This window comes from Procambarus clarkii, chromosome 15 (assembly GCF_040958095.1).
Source record: "Procambarus clarkii isolate CNS0578487 chromosome 15, FALCON_Pclarkii_2.0, whole genome shotgun sequence".
Classification (NCBI taxonomy): domain Eukaryota; kingdom Metazoa; phylum Arthropoda; class Malacostraca; order Decapoda; family Cambaridae; genus Procambarus; species Procambarus clarkii.
Window position 1 is genome coordinate 526208 of NC_091164.1, and position 24504 is coordinate 550711.

A 24504-nucleotide genomic window follows, 5' to 3' on the forward strand; every position below is an offset into this window, starting at 1 on the left:
TACTACACTATAATTATACACCATACACTGCTATAACACTGACTAGACAACAACACCACTGGCTGTACAGCACTAATTATACACCATACACTGCTATAACACTGACTAGACAACAACACCACTGGCTGTACAGCACTAATTATACACCAATTACACATTTTGCTAAAATTATACAACACTATAAATATACTCACATTATACACCGCGATAGTTACTGCTCTCCAGTTATTCATTTGATGACGCAAATCAGTATGACAACACAGTATTCAACAGGTCCTTTCTTCAGTAGAAAGAAAGTGGAAATAGAGAAGAAGAAGAAAGCGGGAGAGAGGGGGTAAAAAGAATAGAAGAATAGGAAGGGGGGGGGTGGTAGTAAAGAACAGAGAGGAGATGAGAGAATAGACGAAAGTACCATTGATGTTCTTGGCTGTGACATTTAAGGGAAATTATAGATGTTCCTCCAATGGAGACAAAAACGTGAGATATAATACGTGAAGGTCAGAGTCCTGGTAATATAAGGAGAGGGAGAGAGAGGGAGGGGAGAGAGAGAGAGAGAGAGAGAGAGAGAGAGAGAGAGAGAGAGAGAGAGAGAGAGGGGGGGCCTGTGAGACAAGCATCGCAGAAGACAATGATATTAAGAATCATATCATTCTTGGTACATGACGGGTCAAGTGCCTGTTTCTTTCTTTCGCTAGTCTGACTCTTCTTTTAGTGTTTTGCTGTCCTGTGTGTGTGTGTGTGTGTGTGTGTGTGTGTGTGTGTGTGTGTGTGTATGTGTGTGTGTGTGTGTGTGTGTGTGTGTGTGTGTGTGTGTGTGTGTGTGTGTGTGTGTGTGTGTGTATGTGTGTGTGTGTGTGTGTGTGTGTGTGTGTGTGTGTGTGTGTATGTGTATGTGTATGTGTGTGTGTGTGTGTGTGTGTGTGTGTGTGTGTGTGTGTGTGTGTGTGTGTGTGTGTATATGTGTGTGTGTGTGTGTGTGTGTGTGTGTGTGTGTGTGTGTGTGTGTGTGTGTGTGTGTGTGTGTGTGTGTGTGTGTGTGGTTGGGCATCATTCCTTTCCCCCCGTCCCATCCCAAATCCTTATCCTGACCCCTTCCCAGTGCTATAATAGTCGTAAGGGCTTGGCCCTTTTCCCTAATAATTCCCTTCCACTTGCTCACTACTCTACAGGAGAAGCACTTCAGCACATCCCCATGACCTCTTGCCCAACCACTTCTCATACTCTGCACTAATAATTTGATTTCCCCCCCCCCCCGAGTGCTAATGATCTCAGATCAACCTTCAACTCAATTAATCAACCCTCAACCTTCAACTAATGCATAGTATTTCGGTGGTATTATTCACATTATAGTACCCAGGATTAACGAGCTTGGACTTGTTTGTTGAGGACGGATTAACGATTGGACTTGTTTGTTGAGGACGGATTAACGATTGGACTTGTTTGTTGAGGACGGATTAACGATTGGACTTGTTTGTTGAGGACGGGCTGCACTACTCACAACTTACGACGTTCGAACAATTTTTCGAACAGTACTTCGTTGACGATCTCTGTTCGACTCGCAACGCTGTAAATGTTCGTACTTCAAATATAAAAAAAAAATGCCAACAAAATCTAAAGACCTGATCTAACTTAAACCTAACTATATATACTATAGAATTTTAATGTATAATAATAATTTATATATTATAAATTATAGCAGACATATTTTAATGCTAAATGCGAACAATTATGTATTTTTTTGGGGGGGGTGTGGGGGTGGGGGGATGGCCGCTGCTTTAACGAACCTAGCCTCAGGAAGGGTTGCAGGAGGTGACGGTTGAGGTCAGGTCAGGTCAAGCGAGACCCGAGAATATATATATTCCAATTTATATATTATAATTGACGTAACAAGAGGACTAACAACAATATAATTACCCCTTGATGCTCTAGATACTCTTGTGAAATACAGTGGCTGCAGACTCCATTTAGCGTCTCATGTTCGTCATTAGACTTTGGTGATGAGGTTAACACCCCTTAGGGTCATGAGGTGTGGCTCCTGGTTCCTGTGTGAGACACACGAGTGTAGTGGGGGAGTTATCTTGAGGTTATCTTGAGATGATTTCGGGGCTTTAGTGTCCCCGCTCCGGCTCCCTTACATAACACTATGTGTACCGGGGGGGGGGGGTGTACATCCTTGCTCTGTGTGTACTGTGTAGTGTGCATTGTAGTGTGCATCAAGCGCACAGTTCTCATATTGACTTGTTTGTTGATATTTGTTGTCTGTTCCGTCGTATCTGGTACGGGGGTTTCTTGGTGGCTTGCAGCCAGGCTGTCTCTGAAGGTCTGAGGGCTGCAGGCGCAGAGCTACATTCAGATCTGCTGACAACGTTGTTGATACCTATTAAGTTGTTTAGCTTAGCGCCGGCCATCATAAGAGGGGTATTGGGTCACCCTATGTGTATGTCCATGGCGGCTAACTGGCATCCAACACATTCCCCCGATGAAGAATACAGTGTATTAAAGCTTTTGGGGAACCCATGGGTGGTGTAGAGGGTTCCTCGTCTTCATGGGTGTTGTGGGTAGTTCGTCACTCGAGCCTCCTCCTCACTCTCTCTGTCACTTTGCTCCAGTGTGAAGACCTCCTGCTGTCATCTGTTAAGCTCGTCGAGTGTGTGAAAGTGTTCATACCACTCCTACTTTCATCACTTGCTCCCGTACCGTTGTTCTCCTCGGGGAGCAGTGTGGGTTTGGGGGATGAGGAGGGTCAATGTTCTCCCTGCCATACTGATTTGTAGTGGCTTCTCTGCTCATCTCATTCTAGAGGATTCATTTTTTTTGGTCCGTCAGGCAACTCACAGTTAGTGGCAGCGGAGCATAGTGTTGAGCGCTCTCATTCACGTGAGTGTTGAATAGTCAGCAATTTTGTCTTGTCATATTTGTCAAGTGCCTCCAGTGGTCCTCTGTGTGTGGATGACTATCCCCTCTTTGTTCGGTATTCTCCACTCTCCGTGTCTCGGTATCCTTGATATTTCTCTCATTTCTCTCGTGTTCCCTCTTTCGTGGGTACTCGTCATCGTGTATTTAGATGGGTTTTGCAAGGTTGAACTTCAGCTCTTTGACCCCCCCATCTTTCACTCGCTGATTTCTTGCTCTCATCAGTCTTTGCTCTTGAATATAGAGGTCAACTTCGCGAATTGGACTCCCTCGAGGCGAGGCTTCTTTGTTGTTGTTGACATACGGGCCACAACGACAGGGGGCTGAATGCTATCCGACGTAGCACGAATAATGCGACGCTGCGCAACACAGTACGATGTAATGCGACGCTGCGCAACTCAGTACGATGTAATGCGACGCTGCGCAACTCAGTACGATGTAATGCAATCCTGTGAAACACAGTACGATGCAATGCAACGCTGCGCAACGCAATGCAGTGAAGCATAGCAGCTTAACCTTGACCGTCTGAAGTCTTAAGTGGGTGCGGGGCTTTGGTTATATTAGTATGGGTGGCGCAGTGCATGGGTTAAGACTTGGTAATGTACACTGGCTTGTACCTATGTGTACTGGCTTGTACCTGTGTGTACTGGTTTGTACCTGTGTGTACTGGCTTGTACCTGTGTGTACTGGCTTGTACCTATGTGTACTGGCTTGTACCTGTGTGTACTGGCTTGTACCTGTGTGTACTGGCTTGTACCTGTGTGTACTGGCTTGTACCTGTGTGTACTGGTTTGTACCTGTGTGTACTGGCTTGTACCTGTGTGTACTGGCTTGTACCTGTGTGTACTGGCTTGTACCTATGTGTACTGGCTTGTACCTGTGTGTACTGGCTTGTACCTGTGCGTACTGGCTTGTACCTGTGTGTACTGGCTTGTACCTATGTGTACTGGTTTGTACCTGTGTGTACTGGCTTGTACCTGTGTGTACTGGCTTGTACCTATGTGTACTGGCTTGTACCTGTGTGTACTGGCTTGTACCTATGTGTACTGGCTTGTACCTGTGTGTACTGGCTTGTACCTGTGTGTACTGGCTTGTACCTGTGTGTACTGGCTTGTACTGGTTTGTACCTGTGTGTACTGGTTTGTACCTGTGTGTACTGGTTTGTACCTGTGTGTACTGGTTTGTACCTGTGTGTACTGGTGTGTACCAGTGTGTACTGGTGTGTACCTGTGTGTACTGGCTTGTACCTATGTGTACTGGTGTGTAAATGTGTGTACTGGTTTATACCTGTGTGTACTGGTGTGTACCTGTGTGTACTGGTGTGTACCTGTGTGTACTGGTGTGTACCTGTGTGTACTGGTTTGTACCTGTGTGTACTGGTGTGTACCTGTATGTACTGGTGTGTACCTGTGTGTACTGGTGTGTACCTGTGTGTATTGGCTTGTACCTGTGTGTACTGGTGTGTACCTGTGTGTACTGGTTTGTACCTGTGTGTACTGGTGTGTACCTGTATGTACTGGTGTGTACCTGTGTGTACTGGTGTGTACCTGTGTGTATTGGCTTGTACCTGTGTGTACTGGTGTGTACCTGTGTGTACTGGTTTGTACCTGTGTGTACTGGTGTGTACCTGTATGTACTGGTGTGTACCTGTGTGTACTGGTGTGTACCTGTATGTACTGGTGTGTACCTGTGTGTACTGGTGTGTACTTGTATGTACTGGCGTGTACCTGTGTATACTGGTTTGTACCTGTGTGCACTAGTCTGTACTTAACATATGAATTATTGAAACTGTTGAAAGCCTATTGGCCCATACGAGACAGCTATGTATATCCACTCAACTGAGTGGATATACATAGATTTTATATAGCTTATATATATATATATATATATATATATATATATATATATATATATATATATATATATATATATATATATATATATATATATATATATAAGGTAGCTTGGGTAGGGAGTTTATATACACATATACATATAAACTTGGTTGCTTTTTTATGAGGAAATGGGAAGTGAGAGAGGGAGAGAGAGAGAGAGAGAGAGAGAGAGAGAGAGAGAGAGAGAGAGAGAGAGAGAGAGAGAGAGAGAGAGAGAGAGAGAGAGACAGACAGAGAGAGAGAGACAGAGAGAGAGAGAGAGAGAGAGAGAGAGAGAGAGAGAGAGAGAGAGAGAGAGAGAGAGAGAGAGAGAGAGAGAGAGAGAGAGAGAGGGAGAGAGAGGGGGGGGGGGAAGAACCAATCCAAGGGCATGGGGAAATGCTGCTAAGAACAGTGCCTGCATATTCAGTCCATCTTATCATTATCCCCCCCCATCCCCCCCCCTGCTTATCACTAGTTCGTCTCAAGCGTGCGAAGCTGAACAAACAGGCAAGTTTTCTCTCTCTCTCTCTCTCTCTCTCTCTCTCTCTCTCTCTCTCTCTCTCTCTCTCTCTCTCTCTCTCTCTCTCTCTCTCTCTCTCTCTCTCTCTCTCTGTTTACACATCTGGCCCCACCTGTTGCTGTCGCTCATATTTAATGCTTGCAATCGCCAATCAATAGCGCGAACTCAGTGCAACTGAAGATGTCTTCATTCGTGGGCAACAGGTCTTCGAGTGGGCATCTGAAAAGCAACATTCAAAGAATATTTTTATTGCATTTATCATAGTTTTGTTATTAAGCATTTGTGCATATCTTATACCTGTGCATATATATATATATATATATATATATATATATATATATATATATATATATATATATATATATATATATATATATATATATAACGTTGCTAAGGCTCAGGACGTGAGCATAATTTTCCAAATATACTCACTGCTAGTTGAGTATATTTGGGTGAGTGCAAGCACTTAGACGGGGTAATGATAACGACGTATGAGATACTCAGGGCGAATGTCAAGGTAAACCAAGGATGGGAGCGACACGGCGAGGGGACGTGGAGGTAAACACGACCAGGAACGAGGACTATTGCTCGAAGCTGTTGTAAAAGATCGAAATGTGTGACTAAGGAGGACATTGTCACAACCCGACTAACGCCTCCTGGGGCATGGTAACGTCTCTGGGGGCATGGTACGCATGCCCCAGGAGGTGTCACCATGCTTATGGGGGCGTCACCGTGCCCCAGAAGGCGTCACCACGTCCCAGAAGGCGTCACCACACCCCCAGAAGGCGTCACCACGCCCCCAGAAGGCGTCACCACGCCCCAGAAGGCGTCACCACGCCCCCAGAAGGCGTCACCACGCCCCAGAAGGCGTCACCACGCCCCAGAAGGCGTCACCACGTCCCAGAAGGCGTCACCACGCCCCCAGAAGGCGTCACCACGCCCCCAGAAGGCGTCACCACGCCCCAGAAGGCGTCACCACGCCCCAGAAGGCGTCACCACGCCCCCAGAAGGCGTCACCACGCCCCAGAAGGCGTCACCACGCCCCAGAAGGCGTCACCACGCCCCCAGAAAGCGTCACCACGCCCCAGAAGGCGTCCCCATGTCCCCAGAAGGCGTCACCGTGCCCCGGGTGACCGTGGACACAGAGTGAGTGAGAAAGGTGACCTTGGGTAGGGAGCCCGGTAGCTGCCACTCAGTATAGCAGCCCCGGCCGAGGAAGTGTAGAGGGTGGCGTCCGGTGCAGCCCTCCGTCCTCACCTCCTACAGTACGTACCCCCCCCATCCACGACCCCCACCCCTCCCATCTTCACCCCCCCCCCCTTCCATCTATCCCTCTCTCCCATCTAGTCCAACCACTTGGGCTGGATGGTAGAGCGACGGTCTCGCTTCATGCAGGTCGGCGTTCAATCTCCGACCGAACAAGTGGTTGGGCACCATTCCTTCCCCCCGTCCAATCCCAGATCCTTATCCTGACTCCTTCCAAGTGCTATATAGCCATAATGGCTTGGCACTTTCCCTTGATAATTCCTTCCTTCTCTCCCATCTAACCCCCTCCCATCAACTCCCCTCCTCTCACTCTCCCCCCTCACCTGTTAAAGTGTATTACAAACTACAGGAGCCCCTCGGGGCAAAATTTACAAAATTTAGGAGACGCGACAATGAATACAGCCAGATACAGCTGATTTTGAAGCCAATTCTTTCGAGTTGCCATTACGTAACAATTGCAACGGTTTTGTCTAAATAGAAACCCCCCCCCCCAGGCAACCCCCCCGTGACATACCCTATGCATTGAAAGCGACAATATTGTGGTGCTTTTAAGCTTTACTAATGCGTCGCATTTTATACGGATTGATAAATTCGGTAGAAAATGGGCATTATTCACTTTGTGAGGGTAGACTCGTGTAAACTGTATATGGCATTCATATTATTTTGTGCTTGATTAGGGTTTGGTTCGGGTAGGGGCTCCTTCCCTTACTCCTAGTTACCCCTCCCTTCCCCTCCTCTCCCCTTTCCTCCCCTCCCAGAGCCTAGACGTCCCCCCTTCCACAGGTAACACGAGACAGGATTCACTTCTCACATTCCTCCTTTCCACAAGAACTCCTCACCCATCACAGCTTCCTCCCTCTCTCCCTCCCTCTTCCTTTTCACTTTCCCATCGTATTTGTTTCCAGCGTAGGTTAGACATGTTTGGGTGGATAGAAATAGAAGTCGCCTCTTATAGGACTTCCTTCCTCCCTCCCTCCTTCCTCTCTCTCTACTTCCTCTCTTCCTCTTCTCCCCTCCTCTTCCTCCTCCCCCCTTCACATCACACCCATCGCTGCTTCCTTCCCCCTCCCTCCCATCCCCCACCCCAGCCCCACCCCTACCCCCACCCCCCCGGCAGGAGGAAGGACTGGACTTAAGGACCCACTCCAAGGTTACTTGGAAACAATCAAATCCTCACTTTAGGATAAGGATGAGGATTAGGATGGGGTGACTAAGGTTGAGGCTAAAGATTAGGGAGGAGAATTTTACGTGTGGGTGTTTTTTTTTTTTAAGTTTACAAGTTAGAACTAAAGTTTTCTTGTGTAGATGTATGTAGCGATGAAGGGGGGATTCTAAGGTTCATTTGAATACTATGTGCTTCTATTGAATACTATTTGTCAGTCATTAACTAGATTTATGAATTGTTAAGGTGGTAGTATCTTTTGGTCACTAGTGTTACTATTACTATTTCTATTTCTATTATTATTATTATTCATACTATCACCTGTCCTATCTACTATCACCCCCCTATGGGGGCCTGGCAGCCTGGTGGATAGCGCACAGGTCCCGTAATTCTGTGGCGCGGGTTCGATTCCCGCACGAGGCAGAAACAAATGGGCAAAGTTTCTTTCACCCTGAATGCCCCTGTTACCTAGCAGTAAATAGGTACCTGGGAGTTAGTCAGCTGTCACGGGCTGCTTCCTGGGGGTGGAGGCCTGGTCGAGGACCGGGCCGCGGGGACACTAAAAAAGCCCCGAAATCATCTCAAGATAACCTCAAGATAACCTCAAGATATCACTACTATCATTAACACTGGTGCGTTGCTGCTGCTGCTACTACACCGAATACTACTCTTACTACTTCTGTCAATAATAATAATACTAACAAAAAATCATTTTTTAATAATAAAGTTAGCACACACTGGTGAAGGGAGGGCGCCAGAAGTGACTCACAGCTCCTCCAGCAGTAGTAACAGGCAGCTGACGTCTCCTACAGGATGTTCTGCACCTCTCCTCTTATGCCTCTTTTGTTTTCCCCTTCTACAGATTGTTGGCGGATGGAGGCGTAGGCGGGAGGTTCTGGACGCACTACTTCCAGGAGGACGCCGTCTAGTAGATGCTGTTGGGGCTCCTTGATGCAGCAGTACAGCAGCAGTTGCAATACCAGGAGCAGCAGCAGCAGTAGCAGCAACGCTAACAGTAGCACCGGAAATCTTTCTGACGCGGTCATTAGCGTGTTTAAATGAGTTAAAGAAAAGAACATTTTTATACATTCGTCTACTTATGCCGTAGTCACCGTGACTGTGGGAGTTAACCAGACAAAGAATAACCTTGGTGACGTGATGGGTTTTAGGGATATATATATGCAAAGGTATACACATGTATCTTGAAACACGAATATCTCACGTAGAGCGGAACGCTTCATCTTCGGAGACTAGACTTGGCGGGAAAAAAAGACCAACACAGGATTCCTTCAAACACGCGCGCCAGAACAAGCAAATTGCCCTCCAGGGAGTCCCTAAACTCAAGAGAACGAACAAGGAGTTACAGGACTAGAATTCAGGGGTTGCACACATTCATCGGTCACGATTTCCCCACAAGAATCTTGCTTCAGGCGCCAGGGAGACGAGGAGCCACGACGCGGGTAGTTAGCTCCCATCCCTAGAGTACGTGGGAGCTTCCTGTAAACCTAACTAGCAAAGTGTTCCAGAAGGCATCGAAGTGTCACAGAAAGACATCGAAGTTACTCCCGGAGCACTGGGGACGCAGGAGACATCGAAGTGTCACAGAAAGACATCGAAGTTACTCCCGGAGCACTGGGGACGCAGGAGACATCGAAGTGTCACAGAAAGACATCGAAGTTACTCCCGGAGAACTGGGGACGCAGGAGACATCGAAGTGACATAGAAAGACGTCGAAGTTACGGAGGCACTGGGGACGCTGGAGACATCGAAGTGACATAGAAAGACATCGAAGTTACTCCCGGAGCACTGGGGACGCTGGAGACATCGAAGTGACACAAGAGGCGGTGATTTGACCCACAGAGCATCGAAGTGACCAGGCAGACGGTCGAATTCGTCGGCGCAATGCGGTGCGCCACCAGCAGGGTCTTGCGGACGGCTCTCGACATCTTTCTCTACCTTACGGGTTAGTGTTCTCTTACAGGTCAGTTATCACCTTGGTGTAATTGCGAGGGATGAGTTGCGGCTCTTGGACCCTGCCTCTCGGTTATTAATCGAATAGCGTAAAGGTTCCAGAGACTACTGGTTTCAGGCACATATACATTTCGTGTTGGTTCTAAGAGGTTCTTTCCGACACAAGCTAGTCCGTCTTGCAGGTCTTCTCTGAATTTGCACATGATCACACTGCCCAGTTAATCTCACACGAGTCAGTTACTCACACAAGCAACCCTCAGCCAATCTTAGCCAAATATCTCCAGTTTGCTAACTGTAGGTAGTAACTAAGTAACTGTAATCTATCCACCGCTGCTCACTGGATGGGGGGCGGTGTGCAGGACAAATATATAAATTGTGACACTAACTCTCCACATATGTCAGTTGCTTATTTTAGAAACTGTACTTGTCGTCGGTCTCGAGCACATTGTTGAGGTGAAGATGTGCATTGAATTTTGTAACTAGCTCATCAAGATTGTAACTTACTGTGCTAAATGGGTTGTAGGGGTTCAATCCTTGAGCCCATTATGTGCCTCTGTAAACCCTCTTCCATTACCGCCCACAAGACGGGTATGGGGTGCAAAAATAAATGAACTAAACTAGCAACCCTCACATACTAACTAGTTATGCATAAACTAGTTACTCAGACATAAGTCACTAAACACACACACACACACACACACACACACACACACACACACACACACACACACACACACACACACACACACACACACACACACACACACACACACACACCATATTAACTAAACACGTCCAACACCTGTCTTTTCCTCCCCCCCTTCCTCAAACCTTCCATTACCTAGGAGGTAATCAAGCCATCTAGGAGGTACTCAAGCCATCTAGGAGGTACTCAAGCCATCTAGGAGGTAATCAAGCCATCTAGGCCAAATCAAGCCATTTGGACCCGTCACACGACACAATCCCACGTCGATATCTTGGATGAAGATCTGCTTTATGTCTACCGTTTCTAATGGGGTGCTTTGTTTACATTGGTGACGTCACGATAGATGTGGGTGAAGCATTTACAGCGTTGTGATTCGAACACAATTCGTCAGTGAAGCACTTGTTCCGGAAGCGTTCGAAGGTCATCAGTTGTGAGTTGTGTGTGTAAACCGTTTTTCATTCATAAACAAAGGGGGTTTGGCGGGTGCATGGAATGGACTTTGGGTCTTTGTTTAGAGGACGGGTTGAGTCATTGTAAACAAAGGCCGAAGTGAAAAGTTCGAAAAAAAAACTAGAAAGAAAAGTTCTTTCTAACGTCCCTGTGAGTCATTCGGGTATTCAGTTTCCACATGTGTCCCATTGTCCCAGGAGCATCAGAGTGAAAGAAACTCTGCCCATTTGTTTCTGCCTCTGCCGGGGATCGAACCCGGGCCTCTTAAGACTACGACCCCAGAGCGCTGTCCACTCTGCCGCGAGCGCTTCCCCCTCCCCCCTTCCCCCCATGTGTGTGTGTGTGAGAGAGAGAGAGAGAGAGAGAAATATATGTAGTAGATCTGATAGAGAAAATTAGGTCGGGAGTCAGGCCATTAAACAACCGACGGGCAGAAAGTTCCAAGAGTTCTGCCCTAGTTCAGTCCTGTAACGAGTCCTCGCAATCATGTCCCCCTCTTCCCCCCCCCCCCATTCCCCGAAGTCAGGTCTGTCACTCACCTCGTGCGGTGCCGAAGAAAAACGCCCGGATATCCGGTTTGGTAGACTTATTTAAATTGCTGTTAAATTATGCGTTAAAACTGGAAAAAAAAACTATGGGGAAATTTTGTCCCCCCCCCAAAAAGTTGAGTCAGACAAGTGTCTCAGTGTCCGGTTACGGTAGAGCGATGGTCTCGCTTCATGCAGGTCCGGCGTTCAATCCCCGACCGTCCAAGTGGTTGGGGCACCATTCTTTAATGATAGCCACCTCCCGTGCCCGGTTATATGATATCGACCTCCAACAACAGTATTCCAGTTGTGCACACACACACACACACACACACACACACACACACACACACACACACACACACACACACACACACACACTGACACATCAGAAGTATCGTGTGCTCAGTACCTCGCCATAGATCATCACTAAGAGCTCTAAATGACCCGACCAGGATTCGAACCCATGCCGTTCAGGATTACCCCTAAACGTATACAGTACCGTGACCACCGCACCAATGATTATCATTGGTAATGTGATATATATATATATATATATATATATATATATATATATATATATATATATATATATATATATATATATATATATATATATATATATATATATATATAGGACCGGTGAAAGCAGTATGCATGACCATAGAGCCCGGAAGTGCGAGCAACGATGCATGCCTCCTTCTCTCCCTCCCTCCCTCCTCTACCCTTCTCTCTCCCTCCCCCCACCCCCCCTCCCTGCTTCCTACCTTCCTTCAGTGCATGATCCCTCCCTCCACACCCCCCCTTTTTTTTTGCACGAGTCCCTCCTCTAAACTCTACCCTGTGCTTTCTTCTTCCTTTCCGTGACTCATTGTCTCATTTTGCCTTCAGTGCATGACGCTCTATCTCTCCCTGTTCTCTGCTGCATGACTCAAGCTCTCTCCGGCTCCCTCTCTCTTCCCCCTTTTACATACGACCCCATTCCATTCATTACTCAGCCTCTCTTCCCTTCCCTGACCAAACCCTGTCACATCCTCCTTCTCCTATCTACCTCCATTACTGTCTATGATAACCCTCTTCCCCCTTCTACCCGTCTGTATGTTGCCCGTCTGACCCGCACCTGTATGACGGCTTCTATACCTTGGTGGTTGTCCCCTGGCTCGCTTTGTTTACCTTCCTCTACTATATTAGCCCCGCCCACCTCCTGTGTCTTCCGTGCTGGATGTCTGTTTCTCTCTCTCTCTCTCTCTCTCTCTCTCTCTCTCTCTCTCTCTCTCTCTCTCTCTCTCTCTCTCTCTCTCTCTCTCTCTCTCTCTCTCTCTCTCTCTCTCTCTCATTTCCACCCCTTTACGTTTATAAGGACTCAGCCCGTCCTCTAAACAAAGACCCAAAGTCCATTCCATGCACCACCAACTCAATCTCCCCCACGTACACCCCTCCATTCCCCTACTTTATTTATATATACGATTTCTTACATTCTTGTACAGCCACTAGCACGCATAGCGTTTCGGACAAGTCCTTAATCCTAATTTTCCCTGGAATACGACCCGCCAAATCGTTTAACAACCAGGTACCCATTCACTCCTGGGTGAACAGAGGCTACAGTTAAGGAATGGCACCCAGTCAATCCTCCCCGGCCAGGATACGAACCCAGGCATAAGCGCTGGCGAAACGCCGGGCGAGTGTTTTACCACGGCGCCACCGAGGGGGGGGGGAATCCTTAGAATACTACTAAGGAATAGATAGGCAGACAGCCTCTCCCAATAAGCTACACATGTCTCGAATAGCCAATTAAGAGGCTTCCTCTGTCCAGCAGTACGTATTAGTGGTTTTATGCAAATTATCATCCCAAATCCTTATCCTGGCCCCCTTCCAAGTACTATGTAGTCGTATAATATAATATAGTCATATTAGCTACAGGCTCTCCCATGATAATTTCTTCCCGCTTACATGCACCGCTCTCAAAAATTACCGCAGTCTATCATAATTACTTAGTTTTCTTTGATTTACAAGAATGCAAGGCTAACTACACTATTTTCCAAAGAGGTACTTTTTTAACACTTTATTTATTTATTTATATACAAGAAGGTACATTGGGTTGTGAGAGTACATAATATCAGTGTTCATGCATTCTTGCAAAGCCACTAACACGCATAGCATTTCCGGCAGATCCTTAAGTTAACACATAAATGTAAGATTATTAATAATAAGTACACTAGCCAAATTTTTAGTTTACCTTAATAACCACAATATAAATTGACGGGAGTGATTACATCGGCAAAGTTGCATATCTTAAATATTAGAATTGAGGGAGTTGGTAGCACAAAATACAGTGTGAGTTTCAAGCACAAGATAGGAAACTATGAGGATGAAAATTAGGTTTTCACACACACACACACACACACACACACACACACACACACACACACACACACACACACACACACACACACACACACACACACACACACGCACGGTGTGTGTGTAGTTACAGGATGAGAGCTACGCTTGTAGTATCCCGTCTTCCCAGTATTTTGTGTGTGTGTGTGTGGGTAGAGGGTCCGTGGCGGGTGATGGTGTATGTTGAGCTACAGTTCTTGGTCTACGTCACGTTCACAATTAACTATAGTATACTTTCTCCATATAGGTAAATTGTGCTCACACTGTCGGTATGTCTATATATATAACTATATATATATATATATATATATATATATATATATATATATATATATATATATATATATATATATATATATATATATATATATATATATATATATAAACTAATAAACGCCTAAAAATATAGATGTATATTAGTTTTATTCAAGTTCTGTCTATTTCACCTCTTATTCTATCACTAATTATATACGTCTCCTCTTATTATTGCAGGATATTTTGTTATAATTTTCGAGACTAATTTGGTAGTTGACTTCTGGATTGTGTGTTATATTGACGAAGTGAAATGTGAATGAGTGAGTGTGAGTATAAATGAGTGGGTGCATGTGTGACTGTGCGAGTGAATGATTAATGAGTCAGTGAGAGTATGAATGAACGCATGAGTGTGTTAGTATGCGACTGAGTATGGAGCTACAAAAATAATCACAAATAATATACAAAAAAAGTATTTTTTTTCATTTTCATCCAGCACCATAAACTAATTCATTATTGCTGTAATAAACATATTCCATCACTATATTCTATAGACAACTAGTGAGGTTGAGATCCTGAGATCATAATTAGTCTCAGGATCTCTTCTGAGATATCTTCTGAGATCCTGAGACTAATTCTCAGTTTAACTGATAATTAGTTAAATTCTTCTTCTGTTAAACTTTTTAACGCCTCTCACATAATATATATATCACTAAGAACTCTTTGACCCGGCCAGGATTCGAACCCATGCCGTCCAGGAACACCCCTAAACGTACACAGTACCGTGACCACCGCACCAATGATCTAGACGATCATCGGTGGTACCTCCATTACACATACCTCCATTACAATTCTTACAACCCCACCACGGCCTTCTCAAGGCTCTTTTGTCTGTATATGACTTGTGTCCAAGCAAGTGGTCAAAATCCACTCTTAAACACGCCACTTAAGGCTCAACATGATAAGTAGCAGGCCAAACTCACATTAAAACACACAGACAAAACACTAGACACGAAAAACAAACATTCACTCATACAGGAGATGATTCAGTCTTGTCAACAACCCTTAAGTGCCCTGTCACGGTGTTCCCTTCAAGCGGGCCAGTGTACGTGTTTCTATTAAGTAAAAGTTAAGAGAGTTTAGTGGTAAATATCACCCCCTAGTGCGTTTTTTTTTTTAGCGTTTTCGAGTTTGGGAACTTAGCTCCCCCCTCCCTCATCCTCAGCTTTACTCATCATGTGAAATCATAGAAAAAATACAGTGTGATTTGGTGCCTCTTATCCGGCCAAGGTAATATGTGCCTCGATAAGGCTTGCGAGTGTAAAGAAAAGCAAACTTTGCAACTCGTTAAAATTGCAGATAATGTCATCTGGTTTTTGATGGTACTAGTGTTTATTGGTAAATAAATTGTCTGAACACAAAAAATTGTGCCTCTTGAAAGTGATTGAAAAAGAATAGTCTTGCACGACCCGATTTTTGTTTATTTGGCGAGTTATATGTAAAGAATAATCATGATATATAGTGAACAATATGGCTGTCGTTGGCAACATTTCCTCACACACACACATGATGCCACCTGCACCGTCCCCTATATTTACCTAACACCTATTAAATATCCGTGTGATCACATACCTCCATTACAATTCTTACACGATAGTTAACCTCCCCCCTACATCAAAATGTCACATCACCGCCAATCCCAGCCCATAGAGTATAAAATAGGCAGGCAAAGTTGCATACTTCTGGCACCGTAGCGATATGAGTGCGTCCGCGTACCGTACTTTCCACACTGCCTTGCAAGACCACTAGAGAGGGGGACCTAGACAACGTTAATATCTATCAAACTCCCCTAACACCTATTTACATATACGCTTAACACAGTGTGGGAAGGAGTTTATGTACTTAAGAAGACTCTCCCCAGCTTCCCAAGTGATTTCGTATCTTAGATACTGGAATAAGTAGTAATGAGCGGGGTGTTGTTGGACTTGATACACGGGAGATAATTTGTAGCTCCTGTGAATATACAGCGATAAAATGACCAGCGAAACGACTCAAGATGAGGCGAAGAAAAGAAGGCTCAGGCAAAGGGAGTTTCTGCAAAGTTATAAGCGGGGAATTGGCTGGTCAAGTGAGTATTCTCCACTTCTGTCAGCTGTTGTTGTTGATGTACGGGGCGACGACGGTCGTGGGAGCGGATGTGACCCTTCTGTCAGCTGAGAGTTGTAAACACTTCACAGCTGATCTATGTAAACACTTCACAGCTGATCTATGTAAACACTTCACAGCTGATCTGTGTAAACAGTTCACAGCTGATCTATGTAAACAGTTCACAGCTGATCTGTGTAAACAGTTCACAGGTGATCTGTGTAAACAGTTCACAGGTGATCTATGTAAACAGTTCACAGGTGATCTGTGTAAACAGTTCACAGGTGATCTATGTAAACAATTCACAGCTCATCTATGTAAACAGTTCACAGGTGATCTATGTAAACAGTTCACAGCTCATCTATGTAAACAGCTCACAACCGATCCGTGTTAGCAGCTCACGGCTGATCCGTGTTAAGTGTTCACAACTGATCTTAGTCAATGCTCAAGCCGACACAAATTGTAATAAAGGCATCCTGGTGAGAGAGGGTGTTGGAAAGTGAGCAAGTGGAATCAAATCCTATTTTTCTCATATGACCTATAAAATTATATTAGTCAATTAATATTTACCTGAATTTACCTGAGGGCCACTAACACGAGTGGCCTCGACGAAGACACGAACTCGGTAGCATGTCGAAAGCCAAGTTGTCGAAACTCCTCCCCATTTGTCTTGAACTTTTCCAGTTGGATTTTAAAATTTAGCAGTTAAATATTACTGTACTGTATTTATATTTGGCTAGACAATCGATTAATTACAATTATGTTAACCTATCTGATAATCTAAAATAGTTTTTGTAGATAATGCGGTTAAGGCTGATGACTATGAAGTGTTTGGTTTTGAGCTTGAATGAATGTTAGTCATTTACCAGTATCACTGAATGGAATACTTTGATCTCCTGATTCTGTTCTGAATAAACAATTATTGATGTAAGATTTGGAATTCACTGATTGTATTACCAGGCATAAAGTTTGCAGTAATCTACAAGGCAAAGGCACAGTTCTTAATATAACTTCTCATATTACTATGTATTCACTCTGAACAAATTTGGATAGACATTAAAATATGTATTTGCATAGCATTTTGAATAGGTACTGAAATATGTATGTGGGCACCACGTTGAATTGATACTGAAAACGTGTAGATGCCATGTTAGACACCAAAAGCATACAATATTTACTTGATTTACATATCACAAGTTCATTACCCATGGGGAGGGGGCAGGGGCAGGGGACACATGTATATGGTAGTATCCTTTTACTTGATGTGTCTGTTCATCTGTCAGTATACTGTATAGGTACCTAGGAGATAGCTGTTGAAGGCTGCATCTTGGGGAAGGTCCCTCATAGGCCTAAGAGACTTGGATAAGCCTAACAGGCTTTCTGTCCATGGATAATCGGTAACAAAATTACACTGTGCATGTACTGTATTACTGTATAGAACAAAGTAATATTTCCTGAATAAGATTGTTTGTGATCTCTAAATTGTTTAATTTTTTCAGTTGCGGCGGGACTTACAGTAACGTTGCTGGGCATCATCTCTCCCTCACACACTGTGGTGTCGTGTGATGACCCCAGCATCAGGATGGCCTACCACTATGATACCATTTCTGTAGGAATGCTCCTCTGCATCTCCCTCTTTGTTCCCTTCTTTGTGGTAAGTTGGGTTATGTCTTAAAATTTCCAGCCAACTTAGTGCTATTGTAATCATGTCGTACCTTTGACAGAAGCTAATAAATTCAAATTCAAATGCATTGGCCCATTAAAAATACTATAATAAGGCCTACACTTGTAGTCTATATCCTTGACACATACCTGAGGTACCTGGGTTCAATTCCCGGTAGGACAGAGTTATCTGTTCCTGTACTCGCCTGTGTGTGGGGGGGGGGGGAAAGAGTTGGACACATTTCCTTTCACTTGATGCCTGTGTTCAGCTAGCAGTAAATAAGTACCCGGGAGTTAGGCAACTGTTGTGGGTTGCATCCTGGGAAAGGTCAGTAGTGGGCCTAGAAAGACCTAGAGTGACAGACCTTGATAAGCCTGAGTACAGGCTTCCTTCCCAAGACAATGGTAATTATAGCCCAAGGAAGATTATGCTCGAGTCTTTACTTTCTAGGACAGACTGGGGGGTGTAAGACTAGTCTCTATGGGGGGGTATGAGGATGATGTGATTAAACACACCTTATCTTGGGGGGAGTGGCATAAAAAACTGAGCATAAGTTTTGTTTTATGAATTTGTTATTATGTTCTTTTATCAATTTTGATGCAGGGTTGTGAAAATAGCTTGGCAGTTTGAAAGCCATGTGAACAGGAAAAGTTCAAGAATCATTGCACTTGGAAGAGGAATTAGGCGCAATTGCATATAAATTGATTATACGCATATACTGTATTGACATGTCAGAAAGGGAAATGAAAGTCATGTTCGCCATTAAATATATTTAAATTAAATTTGTTGGATGCAGTAGAGCTATTTACAAATCTTGAAACAAATACAAAATCTGTACCCTGAACACTGCTGAGTTTTTCAGTTCAGTGTTCAATACATATGTAGGCTGGTGATGATTACCTATGTGAAGGTTGTTTATTAAAGGCTCTGATCATAATTTGGGCACTGCAATATTTTTCAGTCTTAACCAGTTTCCAATGAGTATTTCATTGCTTAATGCTTTACAGTTCAAGGTACATACATATTCAGACATGTTCCATGTATAAGCTTTGATCTTTACTATATTTTAAGAAGTCTCTTAGTTCTTATATTTGTAATAATACAGTACTTGACATCAATAATGCTTCATGTAAGGTACAAGCAATACACTGACATGTGGACAATATATTTTACAGTGTATATACACATGCCAGAGTATTATGTTTATAGTCTTAGTGTAGATTTTTATTTAACTCAAAATGCTTCACATGCTATGGGTCTTGTGGCTATTCTGTTGTATGAAATAAATATAAAAGGCTAGTAAATATTTGTATTATAATATAAAATAATTAAGTTCAAAATAAAATCTAGGAAATGTTTACATGTCTCAACAAGTTATAATGCCAGAATTTGTACAGGGTACAATTTGTGTGTGTGTGTGTGTGTGTGTGTGCGCATGCGCAGAAAGAGAAATACTTAAATACTGTATGTGCTTTGTAATACGAACAATTTCCGAGGGTCTTTTGGGGTAAGGATTAATTGATTAAGATAAGAGGACTCTTATCACAAGTTAACTGTACTGGCGCATTGAGCATAAAACTACTAGGTAACAAGTTATGTAATAATACATGAGGAAGTGAGGAGAGGTAAAAACCTGGGCAATTCAGAAAGGGTAAATTGTAAGTATGCAAGTACATACTGTAAATGACTGAGTATGATAAGTTAAAAGGCAAACAATATAAAAACAATAAAATGGGGATGCACAATGGGGGTCTTGTCTCTTTTTTTTATCTAATATATATATATAGATGAGACAGTAATGTTATTGTCCCATCAGCTATTGTCTGTACTGTACAACCATTTGATTAATAATACTGTACTATACTGTACAGTACTTTAGAAATATTTGTTCTAGTCATGTGTTTGTGTACTGTAAATATTCAGTTACAGTATTTAGAATATCACTATATTAGGTTGGTTAATGTGTATTTACCCTACTCCAGATATTGGCTATAGAGTGGATCATGCCCTCATCCCAGCTAGTCTTGGGGTCGTCACCATTCCGTTTGGGGCTTCGTCGCAGTTGGGGGTACACTACGGACCTCTTTGTTGGTGGCTTGTTCATGTTTTTCATCAACGATGTGGTAAAGACAGTTGTGGGAGAAGCTAGACCACACTTCTGGGACACTTGCAGACCAAACATAACATCTGTGCAATGTCAACAACAGTAAGTATTTTGAGCCTGAAACAAAAACAGGATGGAATTATTTTTTTTTATAAAAGTTTTTAATACAGGTACAGTATAAGAGAATAGGCTATAGTTTGTCGTGTACTCTGTCAGTATTATTAGAATATTCTAGGATTTTACAAAAATAGTTTTGGTATTAATGTTTGGCAAAGTAAGCTCTTGTTGAAGTTTCATTCAGCTGCTTTCTAAAAGTCCCACTGTATCCGTCAGCAGGATCGTATACAGTAAGGCAACACGACATATAAGCACCAATACCACAGGGAACTTTTAAGCCCGCCTCTGTAGGCTCATTTAGGTATACAGTATAGTTGCAAGAAATTCACTGGCGACTTAAATACCTAGCTACCAACAAGAGGTTTTGCTAACTACCTGTTGGTCCACCTGGCCTGCCATGGCGACCGCCACCAGACAGCAGCATCATGCACCTTCTGGCCTCTGACCTCGCCAGCTCTACATATGTTCTGACTTTTGTTCAGTGTGCAGTGACTAGATTAAGATAAGTTTTCATCCATGAAACTTGGTTTTTGTAGTGCAGTGGGTCATACTGACATGTAACACTTTGCATGTGTATGTTTACATGGTTTCACATGGTTTTTCTATAGTTAGGGGACAAGAAGACTGGTATACGTATCAAGGTTCCTCTACTTGACCTATTAACATTTCTCAGGATGCAACCCATCATTGTTATTTAATTCCACAGGTACCTATTTTATGCTAGGTGGAGAGAGCCAAAGGAAATGTTATTCAAATACTTCTGTCCTACTGCATGATATTGAGCCTGGGGTCCTTCTGGCCATGACCCAACTCTATGGCTCTCTATTCAACTCTATTACTCAATAACCCAACTCTTGGCTCTCAGTCGTCTGGAACCTAGATTAGTGACGTAGGTGTTTTTCTCTGTGCACAGGGTATGTTCGGCTATTACTATTGCTTTTGTGTATGGGCTTGGACTGATTGGTATATCTTGACAAATTGTGCCTTTGCCAAGAAGACGTAATCATTTATTTTTGTTTAGTTTTGTGCGTTGCAGGCCTTTAAAGTTTTGCTTTACCTGAATTTTGGTGGTTAGGTTAGTTATTGCTAAGAGCACTTGCCTTGCACACAAGCTTCTTCCTTGTATTTTGTATTGCAGTCATAGCAAAGAGCCTAGCAGACTGTTTTGGGTCTTTGAATTTTTTTATATTCCTAGTGTTAAGCCTTAGGACATAACACTATGAGGAAAGGTAAAGACTATGCCTAAGCTGGATTTTATGTGTTCTGTATGCAGTAATTTTACTCTAGTCACCCTTTCTATCCCCCATGCATTTTCCATTGGGTTCAGGGTCGGTTTCTTATTTGGGTTTGTGACATATAAGTAGGTGACCACCTTGTTCAAACCAACATTCCCATGACCATCAAATTTGCAGATGACACGAATATCAATAAAGCAAAAGCATTATTGAGCTTTTTGTAAAGTGGTCTATATAAACTGCACAAATGGTCAGAAGACTGTCAAATACTTTTCAGCATTAAAAAAAGCAAGACCTTATACACAGGGCACAACAGTGCACATCTTAGTACCATATCAACATCATGATGACCTTGCAGCAGACTGATAGATGAATCTATTAGTTGTGATTCACCAGTCATTGAAAGTTACCGAGCAAGTAAAGGCTGTATAAAAGCCAGCCAAACCTTACTGGGATATATTCCTCACTACATAGTCTATTCATGGTCTCATATATCATTTATCTACTAGAAGCAAAATATGGACAGAATGAGAGGATTTTTGGTATTTTATAATTTGCAAAATGATGGTTTGCCATTTTATGCAGTGTGAGTTTACATTTATCTATGCCAAGACATCACGTTAATGTGACATATGAGTGGGTAACGTGTCCAGCTGGGAGTACCTTGATCACTGGTTTGAGTCACCTCATTGCCCCAATTAACATTCTTTAAGATTTACCTTTAAATGGCCCAATTTTTACACTACGATATAACACTCTAGTGTGTGTTCCTATCTTTCTCCACACACTTCATTGCTTCATCTAGATCCCCGTACAAGCTGAACTGCCATTCTTTTAGCCTAGTCATATTTGAGCTGTGACAACTTCTGTTAATCTACTGATTTTGTTACTTGCCCCATACTGTATAGATGTTTTGTTTGACATTGTCATAGCAATGAATCTGCTAGTTCCTGTTTGCACTCTTCTACTCTCTTTAAATTCACCTAAGAGCTCTCATCTAATGACACTTTTCATGGCTCTACTGCATTTGATAGCTCAAGATTACATTTAACATTGTCTGTATTTACTGCAAGCTTCCACACACACCAGGAAGTGTGTGTCACGGCTTGTATGAGGTAACCCAGAGGTGTGCATGGTGCTGCCGATTGATGGCAGTTGACATGGGGTGTTGAGGCATACCAAGTGGTGGTTGGCAAGAGTCCTTGATGGCAGTCAAATTAATGGCAAGAACTGGAAAGACTTTTCATGGTCCTAAAAGATTTTTGTATGGCTTACCCTGTGTCATTCTGGACTGGACTTAATAATCTATGGTACATAAGGAACAAAATACTAAAGGAAACTGCTGTTATTTATTATTCTACACTACACTGCATCTTCTAATTTTTCATCCCTTTAAAAAAGTCTATCCAGATCATCTCAGCAATTTGACCTATATGACCTTGCAGAGATCCATTGAAAACTTCCCTTTAGTGCCAGTGTTCATAAGTTGTCTAGCTTGGTTTTACAAAATAATGTTCATGAACATAGTGGTATTTTACTTCAAGAAGCTAAATGTTACCAGTTACAGGTTCAGGAAAGTGATTTCCATATTCACTCAAAGCCTTATATTGTACACATTCAGAACTCCACTTTTATAGCATATCCTGATAGCCTTTACAAGTTACTTATTCAGCAGTTTCATTTGTTAAAATTTTTGGTCTTTAAAACTCCCTTGTTTATGTTCAGTGATTGTCTTTCACTTCCTCTTTCCATTGTTTTAATTATATTTTTTCTTCTGTATTACCTCTTGTTTGTTCTTGTTTGAAGAGTTCTTCTCTTCTTGTTATATTATCTTGAAGAGGAAAGAATCCTTGGCTTTTGCATTCACTGATAATATTTTATGATTACTGTAAACGGAGATTTATTTTCTATCCAACTTTCAGATATATTTCGGTGACTTGGCACGACTGTACAAATCCATATGGACTTTCTCACCCAAAACTTGTGGACTCTATGAAGTCATTTCCATCTGGTCATGCTTCTATTTCTGTCTTCTCATCTATTTTTATGATCGTAAGTTGTGATGTTGTTTTTAAAGATATTAAGTAGCTCTTTTCTCCAGTGTTACCTGGTACCAATAGTACTGTATATACATTTGCTTGAAGCTCTTGCAATTACTTTTGCTCCAGTTATAATTAAATAGGGTTAAAAAAGAACCTCTTATATAAATTATTAGGATTGCTGAGTGGTCATATATGCCAGAATCAAGTTAATTTGGGTAGGTAGGTAAGTAAGCTCCTGAGCATCATGTTTATCTTCTATGCAGGAGTTTAAACCTTTGTCTAGACACCCTTCATTATTTTCAGATTGAGATGGTGTGGGTAGTGTCACATAACAAGTGTCTCCAGCAATATTTACTGTATTGACTTTAGGGTAAAAAGAAATAAAAAAAGTGTGTAGAGAGTAGGCAGCTTCTGATTACTGTCAACAGGCTTTGAGCTCTTCTGCCTTAGCTCACCTTAAGTCTTACACTACTAGCTTCCCTTGAAACATGACCCAACAATCGGTTTACAACCAGGTCCCCAATTACAGGGGTAAACAGTTAAGGACGACCTTCCTGTATTACATTGTAGGTACTGTATTGTGTTATAGTGAATGTTGGTGTATATATGCTCAGGGTATTAATACACACACACAGTAAATAAATATTTATTTATAGCAAATCATAAGACAGTGAGTGAGGAGCCACTAGACATTTATTGACTGTGAGGTATGACTTTTGACTTGTAGTGGAGTTCTGAGTGTGTCTTCAGTTGGTCACAGGATCTAGAATAAATAAGGTGTTCATCACAATTCATGTGTCAAACTGGGTGGACAGTATAAGGTGATTTAGAATGTTCAGACAAGCCATAGAGGGGGGGGGGTAAAATATCTCATTCTATTGACATACGAAAGTACAATCAACAAACTATCAATAATTATTGCACTAGTGTAGAGTTTGAATTCTTGGACATAGCATTAGACATCTTCAAGAACCACCAAGACCAAGGGTGGGTGAGTTGGGCTATCAAAAGTAATTTCTGCAATATTAAGAGGGAGTGTGTATGGTATGAAAAAACAGAATATACTTGTTGACACGGATTTTGGAATGTTGCTAGTATTTTAAGACCTAATTTATCACTTTATTTGTCATGACTCTCTTTGAGGGCTCTGCTCT

At 42.9% G+C, this 24504-nt stretch overlaps 1 protein-coding gene and 1 long non-coding RNA gene across 5 annotated transcripts in view; one reads left to right on the forward strand and one right to left on the reverse strand.

The window, feature by feature from the left end:
- LOC123759030 (phospholipid phosphatase 1) overlaps positions 1–24504 on the forward strand; it is a 40129-nt gene that overhangs the window by 7719 nt on the left and 7906 nt on the right. The window contains exons 2-6 of one of the 3 annotated variants that reach the window (XM_069324859.1): positions 8601–9482; positions 9542–9701; positions 17689–17843; positions 19835–20058; positions 23231–23360. In XM_069324859.1, coding sequence (XP_069180960.1) covers positions 9641–9701; positions 17689–17843; positions 19835–20058; positions 23231–23360 — 570 coding nt within the window. In that variant the 5' untranslated portion in view covers positions 8601–9482; positions 9542–9640. Of the gene's footprint in view, positions 1–8600; positions 9702–15821; positions 16173–17688; positions 17844–19834; positions 20059–23230; positions 23361–24504 lie in introns of those variants that run through there. The other 2 variants (XM_069324860.1, XM_045743767.2) reach the window with 2 other exon arrangements.
- Positions 18608–24504, reverse strand: part of LOC123759031 (uncharacterized) — a 40711-nt gene continuing 34814 nt past the window's right edge. Inside the window, exon 5 of one of the 2 annotated variants that reach the window (XR_006772965.2) lies at positions 18608–20073. This is a non-coding gene — a long non-coding RNA (uncharacterized lncRNA). Of the gene's footprint in view, positions 20074–23982; positions 24114–24504 lie in introns of those variants that run through there. The other variant, XR_006772964.2, reaches the window with a different exon arrangement.